Below are 22,160 nucleotides of genomic sequence, written 5' to 3'. Positions count from 1 at the left end.
CATTTTTCAAGAATTTTTGCTAGAAATTGTATGTTTGAAATTAGTTGATAGTTATATTAATTATCGCTGCATCTAGTGAAGGATCCTTTAGCGTGCAAAGTACAGAAGCCTTTTTTTAGAGCGGATGACATGGAGCCTTCATCAAGAAACTTGTTCATTATTCCATGTAGCACTTCGATAAAGGTAGTTCTCATACTTTTTATTGGCTATCTAGAGAGCAGAAGGAGTTGCTTACTCTGCTCACTAGGTTTGAGATTTGGCCTAGATTTAGTGTTTTGAACTCAGACCAGTGTGTGATAGAATTAGTATATCGTATTACCTCAGTAGTGTATGACATTTGTTTTAAACTTTCTGTTAACTTTTCTACTTTTTCTGTCAGGCCTATTGCTAGTATTCCGTCAACTTACCTGTAACAGTCTGGGATTCTGTACATTGGAACATGCAATGGTGTGTACATGTCAGCTTCCTTGTATAGAATTACCTGAGGAGTGTCCTAGTGGCAGAGCTGTTGCCTCAGCACCCTGAGGTTGTGGGATCGATCCCAGTGCTGCCCCTTGTGACCCCTGGGCAAGTCACTTAATCCTCCATTGCTCCAGGTACAAAATAAGTATCTGTATATAATTAAACCACTTTGAATGTATAATCGCAAAAAGGCAGAATCCAAGTCCCATCCCTTTTATTAATTAAGTTTCTTGCAAGGCACAATTTAGGGTTCCTTTTACTAGTCTGCGCTAGCGGTTTTAGCGCACGCTAGACGCTAACACCAGCATTGATCTGGCATTAATTCTTGGCGCGTAGCGCAGGGTTACCACGAACGGCAATGCAGCGCGCTAAAAACACTAGCGCAGCTTAGTAAAAGGAGTTCCTAGTTTCTGATCGTTTTTCTAGTTTGTAAATTTTAAGGGTGGATCTACTGGTCTGGATTTTGCAAACGGAAAATCTGGCAACCCTTTACATGGGTTCATATTCAAAGCGATTTAACCGGCCAGAAACCGCGCTAATGGCTGCCATGCGGCAATGACACTGAAGCCCATTAATTCCTAATGGGCTTTGTTGCGATTACCGAGGGCCTGAATTGCCTGCTTGGGGTTAACCGTTCATTTTCAGTGGCGGCTATCTCAGAACCAGCTATTCTGGGGCAGATTCAGCACCTAACTGGTCAAGTGTCAATATTCAGCATTTAACCAGCCAGGGTAACTGCATAAATGGGATCACATTAAAGTCACACCAATCTTGATACAATAACTCATAGCCTGTTAAGTGCTAAATATCGCAATTAATCGCTAAGCTTTAACCAGCTCTGCAAACCCGGAAATTCAGTCCTGAAGTCTGGACATTGAATTCCAGGCAAATCACTGGCGGAGGTGCCACTAGCTGAATATCAACCCCACAGAGAAGTATCGCGGCGTATAAAGACCAAAAGGTCCCACCAGTCTGCCTATTTCTCCTTCTTATCACAGGTTTATTATTATTTAAAATGTATCTCCTGCCTGATACCCAAATCCATTTGCATCATAAAAATATGGAGATTACAAAACAACTTAATTTCTTCATAGTTAGGCCTTCTTAAATTCGGTTTCTGCTTATGCCTCTACTACTAAACTAAACCTTAGGTTTGTATACCGCATCATCTCAACATTCGCAGAGCTCGACACGGTAAACAAGAATTAGGGTGGAAAGGAACTCCAGTGGAGGGAAAGATGAAGAGGAAATTTAGAGGACTAGAGTAAACAGAGAGGGAGGAAGAGTTACATTTTTGAGAATAACTACATCTCTCACAAGACCCTCCCCTTCTCCCCCATGTAGAAATATTTCTTGAAGTTGCACTTCAGCAGGGCTGGCTTAAAAATTAAACAGATTAGGTGATCACCTAGTGCGTCAACTTCTGACGGGTGACAAACAGCAACTGTAGTCAAAGCAAAACAGATCCTGAGAGTCATGCAGACTTGCAGAGAGAGGGGGTCATTTTCATATAGTTCTAGTAACATATTAGATAAAGACCTTCATGGTCCACCCAGTGCGTTTCTATATTTTTTTGCATTATGCATCACCTTGATTTACTAGTAAGGTAGGCGATTTTATCAAATAGAACCCCCCCACAATGAATCATAAACTTGTAGTATATGGTAATGTATGCATACTTGACCTTGGGCTGACTTTGCCATTTTCAGGGCACAGACGGCTTAATTTTCAACTACAACCTGAGACGCTGTTAGATCCTACTCATCCAACTGTTGCTCTTAATTCTCAAAATCTTAGGGGGAGGGGGCGGAGGAAGGGCAATGAAGCCTGAAAGTGAAAGGGTCCTCAATGCACCCAGTCCCCCTGATGGCTAGGCCTTTTCAGTCTCTTGGTCTCAAAGCCTGCTCCCAGTGCAAAAGGGTTGCTTTCCCGTGAACTATTTAAGGTGAACTTTCAGATTTGCTGTAATAATAATAATTATTATAATAATTTTATTTTTCTATACCGCCTAACCAGCAGTTCATAGCGGTTTACACAATAGGTACTCGGCTACAATATAATAATAACATCATACATAATAAAATTCTAAGTAACTAATACAAGCATTAAAACTAATGAATAAGGAAAACACAATATAAACTAAAATAAGTATAGATAAAAAGATTAAAAGTACATTAGAACTACATGATAATATGAAAATCTTTTCGAAATTGATAGTAAGTCAGAAATGGAGAAACAAGAAGATTCAAACATGAATTCATTAATCCTGCTTGGAATGCTAAAGTCCTATCCAAAAGTTTTGTGTAACAACATGCATTTGCTGAATGTTTTGAAGAAAGGAGGTATGGAATATATATGGTTTTGTTATCAGGCTGATAACAGAAGTTCTTTTTTCCCCTCTTGGATTACTTTTCTTATCCAACTCACTGTTTAATATGGGCTTGAAATGACTTTATGGCTATGGGTTCTGTATCAGTCTTAGTTCTCTTGTATAATGTATTGAGTTAGTGACTGTCTTTTTTTTTGACTTTTTGTATAATTATTTAGAAAATGTTCACTTAAAACCCTCAGGTTTTGAAAGTTGAGTTAAACAGAAGTTTAGGTCAGGGGAGTAGCAGAACATAAGCATTTGATTTTGAATGGCATTGCCTGGCTTTGCCCCTGGAAAGGGCGTAGGCGGCAGCAGTTCCTTCACATACAACTGCAGCTAACTCTCGAAAGAAACTTACCCAGCAACTTTCAGTGTGAAAACATGTGCACAGGGGATCATGCCAATTCTTAAAAGCAAACTTAGAGACTGGCTGAAACCCAGATATTCAATGCTGAGCCATTTTCGGCAACCGGTAGTAGCCTTAAATGTGACCCCCCCCTCCCCGGTACCTTTTTTTAAAAATCCCGGTGGCTGCCTCCTGTCCTGATGTCTTCCGGCAGCGGCAGAGCGATGCACAAGGCAGGCGTGAGCTTCTAGTGCGCCTGCCTGGTCCTGTGCAGCTCACTGAATGGCTGCCATCAGTTCTCGTGGGACCAGGCATGCACGCCGCTCTGCCGCTGCCAGAAGACATCAGTGGGCCCCTGAAAATGAGACATTTCAGCTACCTAAAAACAGGTTGGTTCCGTTCAAAACAGGACAGTAGCCAAGTCAGGTCACAAGTACCTGGCAAGATCCCAAGGAGAAAATCCGATTTTAAGCTGCTTATCCTAGATTTCCTCAAGCCATCTCAATAGTGGCCTATGGAGCCATTGAATTGCCGGGGCTTTTTTTGGTAAGAACATAAGAACATAAGAAGTTGCCTCTGCTGAGGCAGACCAGAGGTCCATCTCGCCCAGCGGTCCGCTCCCGCGGCGGCCCATCAGGCCCATTGCCTGAGCAATGGTCCCAGACTATCCCTATAACCTACCGCTACTCTTATCTGTACCCCTCAATTCCTTTATCCTCTAGGAACCTATCCAAACCTTCTTTGAAGCCTTGTAACGTGCTCCGGCCTATCACAGCCTCCGGAAGCGCGTTCCATGTGTCCACCACCCTCTGGGTGAAAAAGAACTTTCTGGCATTTGTTTTAAACCTGTCTCCTTTTAATTTTTCCGAGTGCCCCCTTGTACTTGTGGTTCCCCGTAATCTGAAAAATCTGTCCCTGTCTACCTTTTCTATACCCTTCAGGATCTTGAAGGTTTCTATCATGTCTCCTCTAAGTCTCCTCTAAGCTATTTAATCACCAACCTTATCCGATCTGGTACTGAATATTAGCGTCTAACTGAATAAGTCTCCTGCTGAATCTTCACTTTTAGCCACTAAAATATCATTTAACCAGTCAGCGAACATTTCTGACCGGTTAAATAGTGCTGAAAGTCGGCGGGTGGGGATGGTGATAGTTTATGCTTGTTTTAATGACTTGAGAGCTTGGCGGTGACAGTTTCACGAGTCAGGGGGAAGCTCCTTGACACAGCGATTAGTGAAATGTCGATTCATGTCGGAGCCTCTGAGCGTTCGATTAATATGAATACTGATCTAAGTTTAATGCTTTGACAATAAAACTGATTGTTGGCTAAAGAGGAAACACTAGATCTGAGGAGGCAGCCTATAACATTTCAAAACATAAGTTGTTGACAGGTTTAAATGTAGCCACTGAGGTCTTACCAGAAATCTTCGATATGCAAGTACTATAAGAACTTTATGAATGATGACCACTGCTTAAGCGAACAAGAATGAAGAATTGACTATAGAAATATTGAGGTGAAGCAGTTTGAAAGTTTTTGTGTTTTGCAAAGGCAACAGGTTCCCATAGAAAAGAGGCTCCTACAAGCATCTCCAGCGGTGCAGAATTTCTCTTGCGCAAAATTATGTGTGCCCTTGTGAGGGAATTGCATGGGTGCCTATTTTAAACCTGGGGTTTAGTTTGGAAAAGGGTTCAAGATGTCCTTTCAACTTTCAGGTTGAGCTTATAAAAATGTCATTTCAAGGTCAGTGACTTTGCCTCATTTGTCGCAAAAAAGCAAGGCCGGGGCCGTTTGAGGCGCTTATGGGTTTAGCACTACAGCGCTTCTTGTCTGGGTGGAAAGCCAGTTGTCTCTGCATAAGTATGAACAAGTAGCTGCTGTTAAAAGGTGCGAGGTTCAACAATTTAGGCAGGTTGGAGTTCCGTTGCAGTGGCTAGTGAGGGTTGGAGGTGTCCAGGGCGGCAGTGTCCCCTGCCCTCTTCTCTGACCTCCATCACATGTGTCTTCCCCTCCCCCGTACCTCTTTAAGTTCGCTGGCACGAGCGACATCTCCAACCTGCTGCCTGCATTCCACGAACACATTAGCATTGTAGTCAAATTTTGCTTCTTCAAGCTTAGAATGATCCGTTCTATCTCCAAATTCCTAGAGCCCAAAGCATTGAACATTCTGATCCACCCACTAATCATTGCAAAATTAGATTACTGTAATAGCTTATTTACAGCAATTACTCAGAAGGAAATAAGACGCCCTCAAATAATTCAAAACGCGGTCATCAAACTTCTAACAAAAGCTAAAAACTTTGATCACGTGACCCCCCCTGCTACATAATGCTCATTGGTTGCCAATTAAACTTTCAAATCTCATTAATAACCTTCAAAACAATGCAAACTAAATCACCCCTGATTCCTTATGAGCCATCCTGCATCCTTAGATCATCCGACCGTAGTCTACTTTCCGTTCCCTCTCTGTGTATAATCAGCACTAAACGATGACATATTCTCAGTAGTTGCTCTCCCAGCTCAAATAAGAGAGAAAAACATTTAAAATTCTCCTCTAAACTTTCTTCAGTCAATCCTTCAAAAGAAGCAAAATTACAGCGTTCCCCGTCCTTTCATTTTCTATCCTGTATGAATTGTATTTCTTCCCCACCTTCCTTTTGTCTCCTGTTTGCTTTAGTTGTTTAATGCTCTTTTTAATTGTGTTGTTATTGGCGTTTTTATTTTTATTAATTTTGTTTCCCCCTCATATTTTATCTGTATCTCGTTTATAAGTTGGATAAGCAACTGTATCAAATTTTAATAAAAACTTGAAACTTGCACTGGCCTTGGCTCTCCCTCTGATGTCACCTCCCGGACCCACGACCAGGAAGTGACATAAGAGGGACAGCTGAGGCTGGCATGAACAGCAGGTTGCATATGCTGCTTGCACTGGTGGGGAAGGTCAGGGAGAAGGAGAGGTGCCAGTGCCCCTACCAAGACAGCACCAGGGGCAGTTTTTCTCCCGCTCCCCCTGACTATGCTACTGTCCCTTTGGATGCATTTTGCTCACTGGTTAACATGTAATCTTTTGTTATGGACTCAATTTATGGAGTATGTCTCTGTGGGGTGTATTATTTAAAAGATTTAATAAATATAAATGAAACCTGTTCTAGAAAGAAAAATAGGTTGAAAATTGATATACGTTAAAGGCATGATCACTTACAGCAGCCCTATAGCCACACCACTTATATACCAATCCCCAGGTTCTATGTATCGTACCCAAAATAATGTGTGCAATTTAATTGAGTAACAAGCCAGCCCAACCTACTGGAACAACCGACTAATTCAATCCACTTCAATCAGATACAGGAGAACCCACACACTATTCACACACCCGCCAACCAAAAATGTCAAACGAAGAACACTGTATGACAACCTACTGGCCACCAGAGTGGCAAAACTGGACAGACAACTCCCCAGTCTGCTGTCTTCGACCACAGACTACAAAACCTTCAAAAGAGAAACAAAAACCCTACTCTTCAAAAAATACATAAAACCTATATAACACATTCAGATCCGTTCCCAAGCTTCAGCTACAATACTATCTACTCCTTAGCAAACCTAAAGCGCTCAAACTAACCCTCTCTATTTCCTATTCTAAGGTAATCCGCCTAGGTACTTAGTAATATTACGACAATTTTTATGTAATCCGCCTTGAACCGCAAGGTAATGGCGGAATAGAAATCACGAATATAATGTAATGGAATAACTAGCAATAAATGGTTGTTAGTAACCAATTATCGCAGGTAATTGACTCCAATAAGGATCTGTGTGCGCATCTTGCAGATGGAGATCTTTTAGTGCGCAGCTGGAAAATGGCGTGGCCATGGGAGGGGCAAGGGCAGTTCAGGAGCGTTCATGAAAGATGTGCGCAGCACTATAGAATTTGGGGGATCAGCACCCAGCTTCCACACCAGGATTAACAGTAGGTTTCAGCGGTTGTATATCCTCGCGCCTAAAGTCGCTCTATGCTGTTCCGTACATGGTGCCCAACTTGGAGTTAATAACTTCAATACTACGAGGGTTACACACTAAGACACCTATACCTAACAAGCTGTTGCTAAAAAGCAAAAGTATTAAGAATAATGTTCCTAGTACAGAGACAGAGGATCTCAAGTGTCTGCGGTTATTAGAGTATAATCAACATGCAGACTATCATCGGTCCTATTTGGCTCAATTTAATATAATGGTTGTATCCAAAGGATTAATTGTGACATTCTAATACTCTATTTATAGAAGTTTTTAAAAATATATAAAAAGTATCCAGTGCAGTTATTGCTCTTCATCAATTCATATAGTTTTGGAGGGCCATTTATAGAACAACACTCAGTGTGCATGTTTCAGCACCCAAATTTATTTGCCAATTACTAAATCTAGTCCCAAATGACAAAATTCTACTTGTGTGCACAGAAGCATCCACTTAACAACTGCAACCGACTCGAATACTGCCATTGAAATGCGTCCTTCTGCCTAAAACTAGATGACTAATTAGAGAACCAGTTAGCTTAGCAGGGTTTAAAAAGAGTTTGGATAGTTTCCTAAAACAAAAGTCCATAAAGCATTATTAAGATGGATTTTGCAAAATGCATTTCTTAATCCTAGGATAAGCAGCATAAAATCTTGGGATCTAGTTAGGTGCAGTACTTGGGACCTGGGTTGGCCACTATTGGAAACAGGATGCTGGGCTCGATGGACCTTTGGTTTGTATAAGTGTACAAAGCATGCATTGTGGGGCCTTACTTTCAGCCCACTTAAGTTGGACTGCTATGTGTTACCCTTACCTTTTCTATTTGCCTAGACCTCTTTCTTTCCTTTATTTATATTGTAGTTCTCCCTTTTTTCCTTTTGTCTTATTTGTCCACTGTCTTAATTGATGATGTCTTTGTTATTATTTGTCCTCCCCCTGATTTTATTGTATAACCACTTGAAACTATTGATAAGGCGGTATAGCAAATTTGAAATAAACTCATCAACATTGTGGCACTGGATGCATATTGGGGATGCTCAATCCCTGCTAGCCAAAGGGATTCAACACTCAAGATGGTGGGGTGTTCTAGCTGCTATCGATGACCTATTCATTCTGCTGACCCTCAATATCTCTCCTCTCTTCTCTCTCCTTATACTCCTCCCAGAGAACTTCCCCGGATAAGCCACTCTTAGCTGTACCCTTCTCCTCTACTGCCAATTCCAGACTTTGTTTCTGGAATAAATTACCTGAGTTTGTCTGCCAAGCCTTTTCCCTTACCTTGTTTAAAAGCAGATGGAAAACCCACCTTTTTGATATAGCCTTCAATCCATAACCCTTCTCCCCACTGCCCACCAACCCAGCCAGCAGATTAACCATTCCCCTGAACTGTGTCCATGACATCCTAGAAACATAGAAACATGATGGCAGATAAAGGCCAAATGGCCCATCCGCAGTAACCATTATCTCTTTCTCTCTCTGAGAGATCCCACTTGCCTATCCCAGGACCTCTTGAATTCAAACACAGTCTCTGTCTCTACCACCTCTTCCGGGAGACTGTTCCATGCGTCTACTACCCTTTCTATAAAAAAGTATTTCCTTAGATTACTCTTAACTTCATCCTATGTCCTCTCATTGCAGAGTTCCCTTTCAAATGAAATAGACTCATCTCATTCGCATTTACATGACATAGGTATCTCTCCTCTTCCAAGCAGGGACTGTCTTCTTTGTGACTCTGTACAGCGCTGCGTACGTCTGGTAGTGCTATAGAAATAATTCCTAGTAGTAGTAGTGATGCATGCTCAGTTCATGCAATTGAAGTGAGCGTGCATGAACATGCTGGTGTCAGAAACTTCAGCAGCCTGCTTGCATCCTTGCTCCTCAGGCAGCACAGCCCTAGGCTCTAGCAGAGAATGTCTTCAGCTGCTAGAGCTTGAGCAAAGGCTTCAAAATCACGGGGGATGGTAGCAGTCGTAGTGGTGGTGACATTGGGAGACTATGAGGAAATTCTAGCTCCTCCAATCAAGTTTTGACTTTGTCCCTGTTCTACATATACCTCCCCTTCACCCTTGAGTCTCTCACGATGCCAATTTTGCACGCACGTATTTTCTCCTGCCCAACAAGAGCAGGCAGAGGAGGGTGGGGCTAGGGTGGGAATGGGCAGACCTGGGGGCGGGTCCAGGGGGGGGTCCGGATTTTACAAATGTAAAATCTGGCAACCCTATTTAATACTGTTGAGCTCATTATAATGTATTTTACATATGACTATTGGAGGCTGCTACAAACCACGTAAAAGACTGCAATTTGCCGTTTTGTGCTGAAATACTTCGATCGAACCCAATTCAAACTAGTTTCGTGCCAGTTGTTAAACGCATCTGGCACTGAGTGGTGACAGCAAGTGACATACCAGCACTTTTATTGTTGTAGAACCTAGAGCCAAAGCCTGCGGGTGAGGCGGGAAGGCAGGTCATTGATGCCAGCCAGAGGTAGGGAGTGTCATAGATTAATATCCGCAAAGCTCAAAAACAAATTCACATCTGTCCAGAATCAATTCATCTCTACTGAACTGTACAAAAAGAAAAATGCTTTCAGCTGTTTCCTACCTGTTATTATGGCTAAAGGGTTAAGTCTTGTCTCGTCGAGCTTATGCTGTAGATGGCCTTGGGTTTCTAGGTTTCTTTCTGAGAATCCCTGGGTAAAAGCCAGAATAAATATCTCATCAATCTATTCAGGCAAGCCTCCCTCACTGAAATTTATCTGAACTGTAGAAGCAATTTCAGGTCTCAGTTAGAAATAACCATCTTGCAATTAGACAATCATTTATAATAAAATGATTTCAATAAACTTGGGCAGGGCGTATTTCACCCAGGATCAAGTCTACAAATTGGAGTGCTCCCCTGTCCCCACAGGGATGGGACGGGGGTTATATTGCATCCCCAGACTCTCATGGTATTAATACTTTTCTCCATGGCTTTTGGGTCTGCTCCATATTTAAGCATTTTTGGACCACTGTGGTCCGCTACTTGGAATGGTTGCTACAGTATTGGGGCCTCCTTTAAACCAATAAGGACCATCGCCTCTTAATTGGTTATTTTGTCAGTATGGTTGAGTGACGCAGCCCCCTCATATTAGGTGTGAAGAAATTGTCTCTATGCTTTGGAGACTGTATCTGGCGAAGGACATAAGAAGACTTGAAGCGGTCCAGAGGAGGGCGACGAAAATGATAGGAGGCTTGCGCCAGAAGACGTATGAGGAGAGACTGGAAGCCCTGAATATGTATACCCTAGAGGAAAGGAGGGACAGGGGAGATATGATTCAGACGTTCAAATACTTAAAGGGTATTAACGTAGAACAAAATCTTTTCCAGAGAAAGGAAAATGGTAAAACCATAGGACATAATTTGAGGTTGAGGGGTGGTAGATTCAAGAGTAATGTTAGGAAATTCTTCTTTACGAAAAGGGTGGTTGATTTGTGGAATGCGCTCCCGAGGGAGGTGGTGGAGAGGAAAACTGTGACTGAGTTCAAAGAAGCGTGGGATGAACACAGAGGATCAGAAAATAATATTAAAAATTGAACTAAGGCCAGTACTGGGCAGACTTGCACGATCTGTGTCTGTATATGGCCGTTTGGGGGAGGATGGGCTGGAGAGGGCTTCAATGGCTGCGGGGTGTAGATGGGCTGGAGTAGGTTTTGACTGAGATTTTGGCAGTTGGAACCCAAGCACAGTACTGGGTAGAGCTTTGGATTCTTGCCCAGAAATAGCTAAGAAGAAAAAATTTAAATGGAATCAGGTTGGGCAGACTGGATGGACCATTCGGGTCTTTATCTGCCATCATCTACTATGTTACTATGTTATTGGAACTTCTTAATATGCCAAACTTACTCCAAAGCACAAGACACTCTTTCTCCAGGTTTGGGAGGTCTATACAGTATTTGTTCTCTCTTTCCTAGAGCCCAAAGTGCAGTTTTGAATTGGCCATAAGGGTTGGGCCACCAGTATTTCTATTGGATTTTAGTTTTTGTATTTCTCAACTCTCCCGTTCCGGGTTTATGTTATTTCTCTAGTTTTGGATTTAATACCACATGTTTAGTTGTTCCTGTACAGTTCCTCTAGCATGCACAGGTTTTATTCATCTGTAGATTACTGTTCTATGTTACTGGCTCTATTTGTGATTTTATTTAAAGGGGGGCAGTGAAAGCTGAATGGGGTGGGAGGGATTGAGGGTTTAACTAGTTAATAGAATATTTTGAGACCTGTCTACTCTTACTGTTGAATTTGTTCTGATGTGTTTTACAGTATCCTGCTCTTGAATAATTTGTATTAGAGAATGACATGGGGACAAATTTGTCCCCGTCCCAGCAGGAACTCAATTTACCCATCCCTGTGAGTTTTGTCGTTGTCCCTGTCCCATTCCTGTAAGCTCTGCTTTAACCGCACAAGCCTCGAACACTTATGGTTTTAAAGTGTTTGAGGCTTGTGCAGATGAAGATGGAGTTTGCAGGAATGGAGCAGGGACAGGAAAAGAACTTGCAGGAACGGGACGGGAAAATGAGTTCCCGCGGGGACAGGGAAAAATTTGTCCCCCTGTCATTCTCTACTTTGTATTTTTGCTTGATCTCGCAATAAAATTATTTCAACCATAAATTAACTCAAGCAAAGGTACACTTATGTAAACTTGGAGAGAGATTCACGATTGATCTTTGATACTTTTTTTTTTTTTACGTGGTTCCGAGGGTTTTTTAAAAGTGTCCTTCTTTTCTTTAAAGGATTATTGCAAAGGAATAAAGATGCACGATTGTTGCAGTTGTCTGGGTCTCACTGCATCTGGATAGGTAGAATCGACGTTTCAGCCATCATGCTGTGGCTTTCTCCAGGGTGCGCTCTGAGATATTCTCTGCAGTTTGTCTTTATATACTGTATAGTGGGTCCTCCAACCTGATTAGCTGGGGCTTGAGGCGATTGAAGCGGGAAAGTCTGTTGGTCCTGAATTTGAATTTTGACAGGAAAGTTTGTTGGTCGCAAATATGAATTGTGGAGGGAAAGAACATTGGTCACAATTTTAAATTCTGGCAGGAAAGGGCTGGAAACTTTGAGAGAAAGAAAGAAGGCATTTGTCCCTTTCAAAGATTCCAGCCCTTTCCTGCCAGAATTTTAAAAATTGTACCAATGGACGCCAGCAGTTGAAGATTTAAAGAGGTACGGGCAGAAGGAAGGGAGGGCACAAGTATGGCGTAGAGGAGGCGGAGAGGTGCCAGTGTCCCCTACCAAGACGGTGCCCAGGACAGTCCACCCACCTGCCCCTCTTACTACACCACTGATGTGGATCCACCCCATCCCACTGCACCCCAACCATGCCCCTGAGCTCGGGGTCAAGTTTGGAGTGCCTCCGAGCATACGCTAATGCGACACAATGATGTCACATGCATGTGTGCATGCTCAGAGACTCTCCACTTCTAAATCGTTCTCTATTAGGTCTCCTTCTTCTGCTGGCCCCTTGCACAGCAGTTTCTCTTGCAGTCTCTTCTTTTCTCATACTGAGCTCTTTCACTTTCCGGGACCTCTCTCTCTCTCTCTCTCTCTATGATCAGACCGGCAAGACGTGGGATGAACGAGGTGCAGCCCCGACCTCTGGCAGAGCAGGGGCCTTCCAAAACCCGGACAATTTGCCATGTTTTCCAAAATCCATCCAGACAACTGGACAGTCCTCTAAAAAGAGCATGTCTGGGTAAATCTGAACATTTGGTAACCCTAGCCATAGAGAGAGAGAGAGAGAGAGAGAGGTCCCGGAAAGTGAAAGAGCTCAGTATGAGAAAAGAAGAGACTGCAAGAGAAACTGCTGTGCAAGGGGCCAGCAGAAGAAGGAGACCTAATAGAGAACGATTTAGAAGTGCAGAAAATGAAGAAGCCAATAAAGAAAAGGATCAGAAAATAGAAGAATTGTGACAATCTCAGGGTAAAAAAGTGAGATGTAGAAATGATGAGACACTGAATTCAGGATCCTTTTTAACCTTACTAGGAGGTTTAAGAGAAAACATCATTGCCTGCTCCATTAATATGTATAAGTCTGATTATCTTCTGAGATTTGTTTTGTGAGAAGAAACATATGGAAGGTATACAATCCACCTCTCTGGTTACAGGAGTAACCTGGAGAAAAACCTCTTCACAGAAAGGCTGGTGAATTTGTGGAACAGCCTCTCAGTAGAGGCGGGGGAGATGAAGACTATATCTGAATTAAAGAAAGTTTGGGACATACACGTGGAGGGGCATAATCGAAAGGGACGTCTAAGTCCGTTTTCGTCTAAGTTGCAAGTCGTCCAAAGTAAAAAACAGCCTAGGACATATTTTTGAAAAATACGTCCAAAATTTTTTTTCTTTCGAAAATCATCTAACTATACGTCTTGCCGGTCTGATCATACATGTTGCTAAAGTGTCCATCTTTATACCACATTTTCATCCAAGTCAAAAACGCCTAGAACAAGCCCTGTTGGATATGGGAGGGGTCTTCAAAGTGATGGACTGAACACCCAGACATGGCACCTAAATAGTGGGGTACCTTACCGGGCATGTTGTGAACTTCACAAAAAGGGTGCCATGTCTTCTCCTCACTAAAGCTCCCTTATAGGTCATGGTGAACCCCCCAAACCACCTCCAGAATCCCCTGGACCCACTTATCTACCACCCTAATAGCCCTTATGGCTGCAGGAGCCACTTATATGCCAGTAAAAAAAGGATTTTGGGAGTGTATAGGGCAGTGCACATGTTTAAGTATCAATGCAGTGATTACAGGGGCTTATGGGCATGGATTCTCCTCTCCATGAGTCCCTAACCCACCCTCAAGATGGTTTAAGCCGCCTCTGTGCTGGACGACTAGGTTTTCCTATGCCAGGCTGCCAGGTGATGATGGTCTGGAGGCTGGATTTTAAAGGTGTGATTAATATTTTTATGGGGGTAGGGGGTCGTTGATCACTAGGGTAGTGTGTGGGGGTCTGTTTTATGTGTTTGCAGTGCTTATCTGGTGACATTAGGTGGGTTTTTATGACTTAGACCATGTTTTACATGGTCTAAGTCACAACGTCCAAGTTCTGTTGATCCTGGCCTGTATAACTTTCGGTTATACATGCTGTACGACTAAATCTAAGCCGGCCCACGTCCCGCGCGACTCCCGCCCTCGACACTCCTCCTGAAACGCCCTGTTTAGCTTTGGTCGTTCAGCAGCACTATGAGGGCCTAGGTCGTTTAGAAATACGTCCAAAACCCATTTTTATTATCGGCACTTGGACGTATTTGGACAATGTTCGGCCAAGTGCCAACTTAGGCCAGTTTTTGGACGTTTTTCTCTTTCGATTATGAGACCCATAGAATATCTAAGGAACAAGAAAGGATTGTAGAAGGCTTCTTCTTATCTCGATTTCAGAAAACAGATAAAAACTCAGTTATTTAACAGGCTGGGTTTTTAATGTATCTTATTCTTTTAACTTTTTACTTTATTTTAACATTGTTGAATCCTTCCTATACTGTATGTATTTCTTTTTATATTGTATGCACTTAATCTGTCGAATCTCAAACGATTTACATTGTTTGTACTATGCTTAATTGTTGTGAACCGCCTAGAACTCATGGGTATGGCGGTATATAAAAATAAATTATTATTATTATGATTAAATTATTTTCATATGGTCTTTATCTGCCTTCCTTTTTCTGTTTTATTGCCATAATGCAAATAAGGCTGAAAGCCTTTTTTTTTTCCTTAAGACTTAGGGCTCCTTCAAATGTTCCAGCGATTACTGCAACAGAAACCATTTCTGTTTTTAATTGCCTTATTACTTAACATAGATCCTCCCTGAAGTTACTATGCCATCAAAAAATAATACAAAAAAACCCACAAAAACAACCCACTGCAACTCTGCTTACGTAATTTCAAAGCCACCCATGTTTTGGCCAAGGCAACATTTTGTGGGAAAAAAGTCCTTCTTTCCCAGTTATGCTGAGAGGTCTGTCCAGTCCTGATGCTCAGCTCTCAGATTGTGATCTAAAATACATAGTAACGTTAGTAAATGACAGCAGATAAAGACCCGAGTGGTCCATCCAGTCTGCCCAACCATACATGCTCCATAAATTCATTATTTAGTTTAAATGGTCCTTTTTCTTAGATATTTCTGGGCCAGAAACTCAGAGCCCTGTCCAGTACTTTGCTTAGGTTCCATCTACTGGAATCTCCATCAAAGCTCACTCCAGCCCATCTTAACCATCCCAGCCATCGAAACCCTCCCCAGCCCATCCTCAATTGAATGTCCATATACGGGACACAGACCGTGCAAGCCTGCCCAGCACTGGCCTTAGTTCCTTCAATGTATACCAATTATTTTCTGATTAGAGATCATCTGTGTTCATCCCACACTTGTTTGAACTCAGTCTCAGCCAGGGTGTGGTCACTGCTGTGGCAATTCTTATGTTCTTATGTGTCTAACCTTCTGGCCAGCTCCAACCTGGCTGTTTTATGCGGTCCGATGCCCCTGGTGTTATCTTGTGGCTGACTCCCTTCTCCTCTCAGCCGTACGTCCTGCACCTGAACCGGAAGCCTTTTCTCTGATGTTGCAACATTAGGGAATGCTTCTAGATGAGATATGGGAAGCACGAGGAGCCGCTACACACGGCTCTGTGTACACTATGGCTGTGAGGAGGAGGGAGCTGGCCACAAGGTAACACTGGGAGCATCGGACCACGGGCCTTGAGTTTGACACCTGTGCTTTAGGTATTACTCCCTCTCAAGGCCCTTTTCCAGACCAAGAATTATCTTCACAGAGAGAAGGGAGACTGGTTTGTATTCTGGTTTTTATCTTACAGTAAGTGTAAATTGATTGTATTTGCTCAAATAGGGTCTACTACATTCTCTACCATGTTTCCCCCAAAATAAGACACTGTCTTATATTAATTTTGGGCCCAAAAAAGGCACTAGGTCTTATTTTCGGGATAGGTCTTATTTTTTTTCATGTACAATGATCATCTCTCCCTTCCTCTCCTCCACCCCAATTCTTCCTTTTTCCTTTGTCTCCCCCACATATGCAGCATCTTTCCTCCCCTCTCACCCATCCCCTTGTGCCTTCCCTCTGCAGCATCTTTCTATCCCTCCATCCCCCCATCCCCAAGTGCAGCAGAACCTCTGCACAGCATCTTTCTATCCCTCCCTCCCATGATGATGTCATCAGCAATGTGGCACATGGAACGCCCCAGCCGGAGAAGGCCGCGAAGCAGCCTATTTAGATTGCTGCCGACGCTGCCATTTGGAAAAGGTACGTCAGTTTCGTGGTCGGCAGGGTCCGGATGGGAGGGAGAGATGAAAGGGTCGGTGGGGGAAAATGCTGCTGCCGGCGAATCCAGTGCTTCAACTAGGGCTTATTTTTGGGGAAACACAGTAGTAATCTCTCAACTTAATTATTGCAATTCACTATACCAAGGAATATGTCAGAAAGAACTAAGACGACTTCAGATTATTAAAAATGCAGCCGTTAAACTAATATATAAAGCAAATAAATTTGATCACATAACTCCTCTTCTGATAAAATCTCATTGGTTACCACTTTCCCCACAGGATTACCTATAAAATTTTGCATCTCACATTCAAAATAAACCCAGGATTCATGGCTAGACTGATTATTCCTTATTGCTCTTCAAGAACACTTAGATCAAGTAATCAACATCTCTTAACTGTTCCCTCCCTACGCTCCTTATTTTATGACTCTGCACGCAAAACAGTCTTGGCACTGACAGCACCCATTCTATGGAACTCATTACCATCAATCCTCCAGGAATAATCCTCCTTTGACAAATTCAAATCCAATTTAAAAACCTTTCTGTTCAAAGATGCCTACAATTTGTAATATCCAGAACGCTATTCGACAATTTCAGATGAAGAGCACACCTCTTTCCTATTGGTTTTACATTATTTGTACATCTATCCTATCAATAATCGCAATTCCCCTCCTCTCCCTGTTTGTGATTTAGGGGTCCTTTAAGGCACACTAGCTGTTTAGTGCACGCTAAACACTAACGTGTCCATAGACACGTGCGCTAAAAGAGCTAGCGTGCCTTAGTAAAAGGACCCCCTAAATATGTGATATCCCTGCACCGCTTAGATATTTATTAAGTGATATATCAAATTTTAAATAAACTTGGAAACTTACCATATTTTTTCTCCCAAAATAGAAGACGTGTGGCCCAGTCCTATTCCATCCCCCGGCCCCACATAAACCTCGTTTCTTTGGGGCTGCGTCTGGAGAGCATCTGTGCATGCGTGGATGCAATGTGATGATGTCACATGGAAGTGCATATGCATGTGACATCATCGTGGCGCATCTGTGTATGCATGCGCAGGTGCCCTCCAGACGTAGCCCCGAGCTGAATGGTTTTGACAACCCAGACAAATTGCGCCTGGACAGTCCTCTAAAGAGGACACGTCCGGTTAAATCCAGATATCTGGTAACCCTATGCTCAAGGCAGAGTGGAGGAAGAGCCTAATGGTTAGAGCCTGGGGAACGTCACTTAATCCTCCATTGGCGCAAGTGCAAAAAGAAATTATGAGCCCACTAGGGATGGAGAACGCACCTGCATATAATAAATAGAAACCACTGGTTAACGTCGTTATTCAAAAAGAAAGAACCCTCCCTGAATGTTTTTCTTTTCCTCAACGATTGTAGTTCCTTCCCGCCTACCCTTCATGTTCCAGTATGTCTGGTGAGTTTGAAATTATGTCTATGTATTTTAAGCCCTGTACAATTTTAGTTTTGCCTTTTGCCTAGAAATCTTTGAATAGGCGATTCTATCAAATTTTAAGAAAACTTGAAACTTGAAAACTTTAATAATAAAACTTGATATCAGCTCCTTGACCCTTTAATATGGCAGGATTTCAAAGAGGTTTGGAAAGGTTTCTGAAGAAAAGTCCATAAAAACTTATTAGCTAACTAGACTTGGAAGAGCCATCGGGCATCCCTGGAAATGCGCTGTGAGAAATGTGTTTGCTTTTTGGGGTCTGTTAGGTACGTGTGACACTGTTGGAGACAGGATGCTGGACTTGATGGAGTTTGGTCTGACTCAGCCTGGCTTTTCCTATGTTGTTACGATTTGATATTCTCTTAGGACAGCTATTAGCGCTGTTGGCTGTTAACAAACAAATGTGATTCACTATTTGGAAATATTGAGACAAATTGAGGGGAAATACAGATATCTTAGATTTTAACAGCTACACTGAAGAGTCACAGGAAGGATCTTTGTTCCTATCAGTTAGTAGTGAGAATTTGCTGCTCACACCTAGGCAAGACTATGTGGCCACCATGTGGGAATTATGTGCCAAGAGGCGGGCTGATGGAATATTGGGCTTTTTAGTCTAAGCCTGATGTTAGCTGAAAAGACGCCTTGTTGTGTAGAAAGCACCTTAGTAACAAAAATCCAGACAAACTGGTTCTCCTCCTTCAGGTGAGTTTCACTCTGCTCAGGGTGGAAAGGACCACAACTCCGCCCATGTCAGGAGCATATATTTGTCCCAGTTATCCTTTTATGCATCACTTTGGCTGCTGCTTCCAGAGATTTCACAGCAATCAGCTCTCTTCTGACTCCTGAGAGAGAAATGGCTTCGATGGGGCTCCAGGTCTTTGGCATCCTCATGTCTATAATCGGATGGATCGGCTCGATTGTCACCTGCGCACTGCCTATGTGGCGGGTAACCGCGTTCATCGGCAATAACATTGTGGTGGCCCAGATCATCTGGGAGGGCCTGTGGATGAACTGCGTGGTACAGAGCACCGGCCAGATGCAGTGCAAGGTGTACGACTCAATGCTGGCGCTGCCTCAGGACCTGCAGGCCGCCCGGGCCCTCATCGTCATCGCCATCGTGGTGGGTGTCCTCGGTCTCATGCTGTCCATCATCGGTGGCAAGTGTACCAACTGTGTGGACGACGAGTCTTCCAAATCCAAAATCATGATTGTCTCTGGCATTGTTTTCATCATTGCTGGCCTCCTCACCCTCATCCCTGTCTCCTGGTCAGCAAACAACATCATTCGAGATTTCTACAACCCCATTGTCACAGAGCCACAGAAGAGGGAGCTGGGAGCTTCACTCTACATTGGCTGGGCATCGGCAGCTCTCCTCATCCTCGGAGGGGCCTTGCTTTGTTGCAACTGTCCTCCGAGACATGCCAAACCCTACTCTGCCAAGTACACAGCTGCTCGATCTGTCCCTGCTAGCAACTACGTCTAAAGAGCCACATCTGATTCCAGAGCTTTACGTGCCCGCTGGAACTTTCAATTCTAGTCAAAACAAGAAACTACATGGTGACTGCATTATTTTACATACAAGGATCTCTTCCTGCTACCCATCCTATGTGGAAGGATTTAATGGCTCTTTCCTCTTTGATACCTCATTTATCTGGACGAGTGTGGACTACTCAGGCTCGTAAGAAACCCACTCAGGGAGACAAGACTGCCAAGGATTTGGGACAGTGGCTGCTTCCTGGCTGAAGAAATCTTCCATGAAGGGCGAGGGGGGGGTGGGGGTGGGCAGAAAAAGGATGATGTGTATTTGTGGTAAGGGAGGGGTTGGGCATGCAGCTCTCAGAAACTGGCTGATAGGGCCCAGGGCAGAGGCTGGTGTCTGGCAGGGAAACAGTTGCTTTTTCGGTGAGAGCAACAGGTGGGGAGGGGGACAGGGTCTCGGTCTCCTCCAACGGCTGAGGGCGCCCCTCAGCAGGAAGAATGCAGAAGTGCAGGAGCAGGCAGAGACCAACCCCAAACGTCAAAGTTATTAGATCACAGCAAATTTGAACAATGTCCCAGCTTCAGATCCTTTTAGGACAGCAGAAGGGTGGCATCTCTGACATTTGGGTCTTTCTGCTAGATGAGGGTGGGGAGAGTGTGTGTGTGTGGGGGGGATTATATTATTCAGAAGTAAAGGACTGGTGTGAAATGTATCTGTGCTGTCTCTCTCATGTTGTAAAGTGATCGATGCATTCTGTGCTCCTCCTCTGGACTCTGGCTCTACATCACTGGGTTTTGGGTCGTTGAAGATAAGAGACTATTCCCCTTCGCCCCAGCAAGTTTGGAAAACTGGTTTGGTGCAGTTAACTCCATTAGAACTGGAACTGCTGAGTTAGGACTAGGTGAAAGGGAGAGGCTGCAACACCCTCCTCCCTCCCTCCACCTTGAGCAGGGTGGTTCCCCTTCCCCCTATTACAATGCCATAATGCAGAGAGAGGGAGGATGGTATCACCAGGCACCTGCATTCCCTCTGAAGGTCATTGTGCTGTAGGAGGGCGATGGGGTGGGCTCTACCTTCTCTTCCCAACCCCGACCACTGCCGAGACTCAGTGTTGGCATGAGGCCCAGGAGTTCGTTAAACCCTCTGTACCAAGCACAGCCAGGCCAAGCTTTTATGTTGTGAATAAGATAACTCAGTTTTTAATCCGTATGTTTCATTTTTAAAGTTAAATGGTACTGTACCGTTTTCTATAATAAATGACATTTTCATTTGTGTTACTTCAATTCTCTGTAAGTTGATTTATTTATCGCCTTTTAGAAGGAATTCACTCAAGACAGTGTACAGTAAAAATAACAAACACAGGCAACAGACAATTACAGCAGCAAAAATATTCCAATAAAAATGCGAGGTATGGCATAAAATGCTCCATTACAAAGTCAACCCTGGACACCAGTGTGTCGCAAACTTTTTAAAGCTGCGGCACACTAATCTCGGGGCCGCGGCTGGAGGGCACCTGGAAATGCGTGGACTTCGATGCGATGTCCTCCAGCCGCGGCCCTGACCCTCCTATTACCGCCGAGGGGTGGGGGGAGGGGGAGTGCTGCATAAGGAGAGGTAAGGAGAAGGATCAGGTGAGGAGGAGAGGTGCAGACGCCGGCTGACTGACTACAAGACGTGTCTCTTGCCGCAAGAGACACGTTCTATAAGCAGCAGCCGGCACCTCCCCTCCTCGCCAGTATCTCGTGGCACGCAGTTTGTTATACACTGCTGTACACCATAAAACATTTTAATGGACAGCAAAGGGCATAAACAAAGATGGAACATATAAGTAAAACAGAGTAACAGGAGTTAGAAAATAAGGAGAAAGGTGCATGAATGTAATCGCAGCTAGTGCAGTCGGCGTTAGACTCTCAGTTAACCGGAACCCATGGGGACTGATAGATGCCGGATAAATGTAGTTTCTGGTTGCTTGAGTGTTACTATTAAAAACAGGTCTAACTAATACTATACCCCATACTATGCCTTACCGTAAACTGTTCCAGACATGTGGTAGGCAAAGCCTAGGCGTAATCCGGTGTGGCATGCCAAGTTTACATTTAAATTTTCCCCAGAAACTGATTTTATTTTCATTTTTATTTAAAGTATTACAGTATTTCATAGATTTTTTTTTTTTTTTTCTGGCTGCTTGAGTTCCGGTCAACAGAGAGTCTACTGTACTTCTTCCATTAAACACCTGGGTGAAGAGCCAAGTTTCCCCCTGCTTCCTGAAGTCTTGTGTTAAGTGAGGCCTTTCAAGGAGTGCATTCAAGATGGATGCAAAGTTTAAGAAGTATGGGATGCTCCTGTGGTGTCCTTCCCATATGTGAATATTAGGAGTTCAGCAGAAGGGGAAGGCCTGGGGTCCTTCTTGGAGTACATTTGGTGAAAAAAGAATCAGGTACAACTTAAACCTGTTCCCCCAGTGCGGCTTGCGTCATCTGGTGCTCAGACTAAACTCAGTTCTTGCAGAGTTTAATCTATCTGAAGGCAACCAGGCTGCATTCCTCCTGCCACCCCCACCAGAAACCATTCTGGAATCAGGATCTTGCTTCTGTCGGAGGGAGAACAAACACATTTTTGTTCCCCTCGGCAGGTTTGGGGTATACCATATAACAAAAGAGTGCTGTGTCACAGAAACTGGGTGGTGTGCGTGTAGAAGGAACCTGATTTACTGGACAGACACAGTGTGTATA

At 43.5% G+C, this 22,160-nt stretch overlaps 2 protein-coding genes across 5 annotated transcripts in view; both read left to right on the top strand.

The window, feature by feature from the left end:
- Positions 1–22,160, top strand: part of LOC117349455 (claudin-4-like) — a 79,013-nt gene that overhangs the window by 41,693 nt on the left and 15,160 nt on the right. The gene's annotated exons all lie outside the window — the stretch shown is intronic.
- CLDN4 (claudin 4) lies at positions 18,752–20,711 on the top strand. The gene has a single exon (XM_033922963.1). The coding sequence runs from the start codon at positions 18,802–18,804 to the stop codon at positions 19,429–19,431; it is 630 nt and encodes a 209-aa protein (XP_033778854.1). The 5' UTR covers positions 18,752–18,801; the 3' UTR covers positions 19,432–20,711.

The sequence above is a fragment of the Geotrypetes seraphini genome, chromosome 15 (genome assembly GCF_902459505.1).
Source record: "Geotrypetes seraphini chromosome 15, aGeoSer1.1, whole genome shotgun sequence".
Classification (NCBI taxonomy): Eukaryota; Metazoa; Chordata; class Amphibia; order Gymnophiona; family Dermophiidae; genus Geotrypetes; species Geotrypetes seraphini.
Note: the sequence above shows the minus strand (reverse complement) of the source record. Positions and strands in the feature narration are given on the sequence as shown.

What these genes read in the sequence shown, in the direction of transcription:
- CLDN4 (XM_033922963.1), top strand. Translation starts at nt 18,802, where the DNA reads ATGGCTTCGATGGGGCTCCAGGTCTTTGGCATCCTCATGTCTATAATC.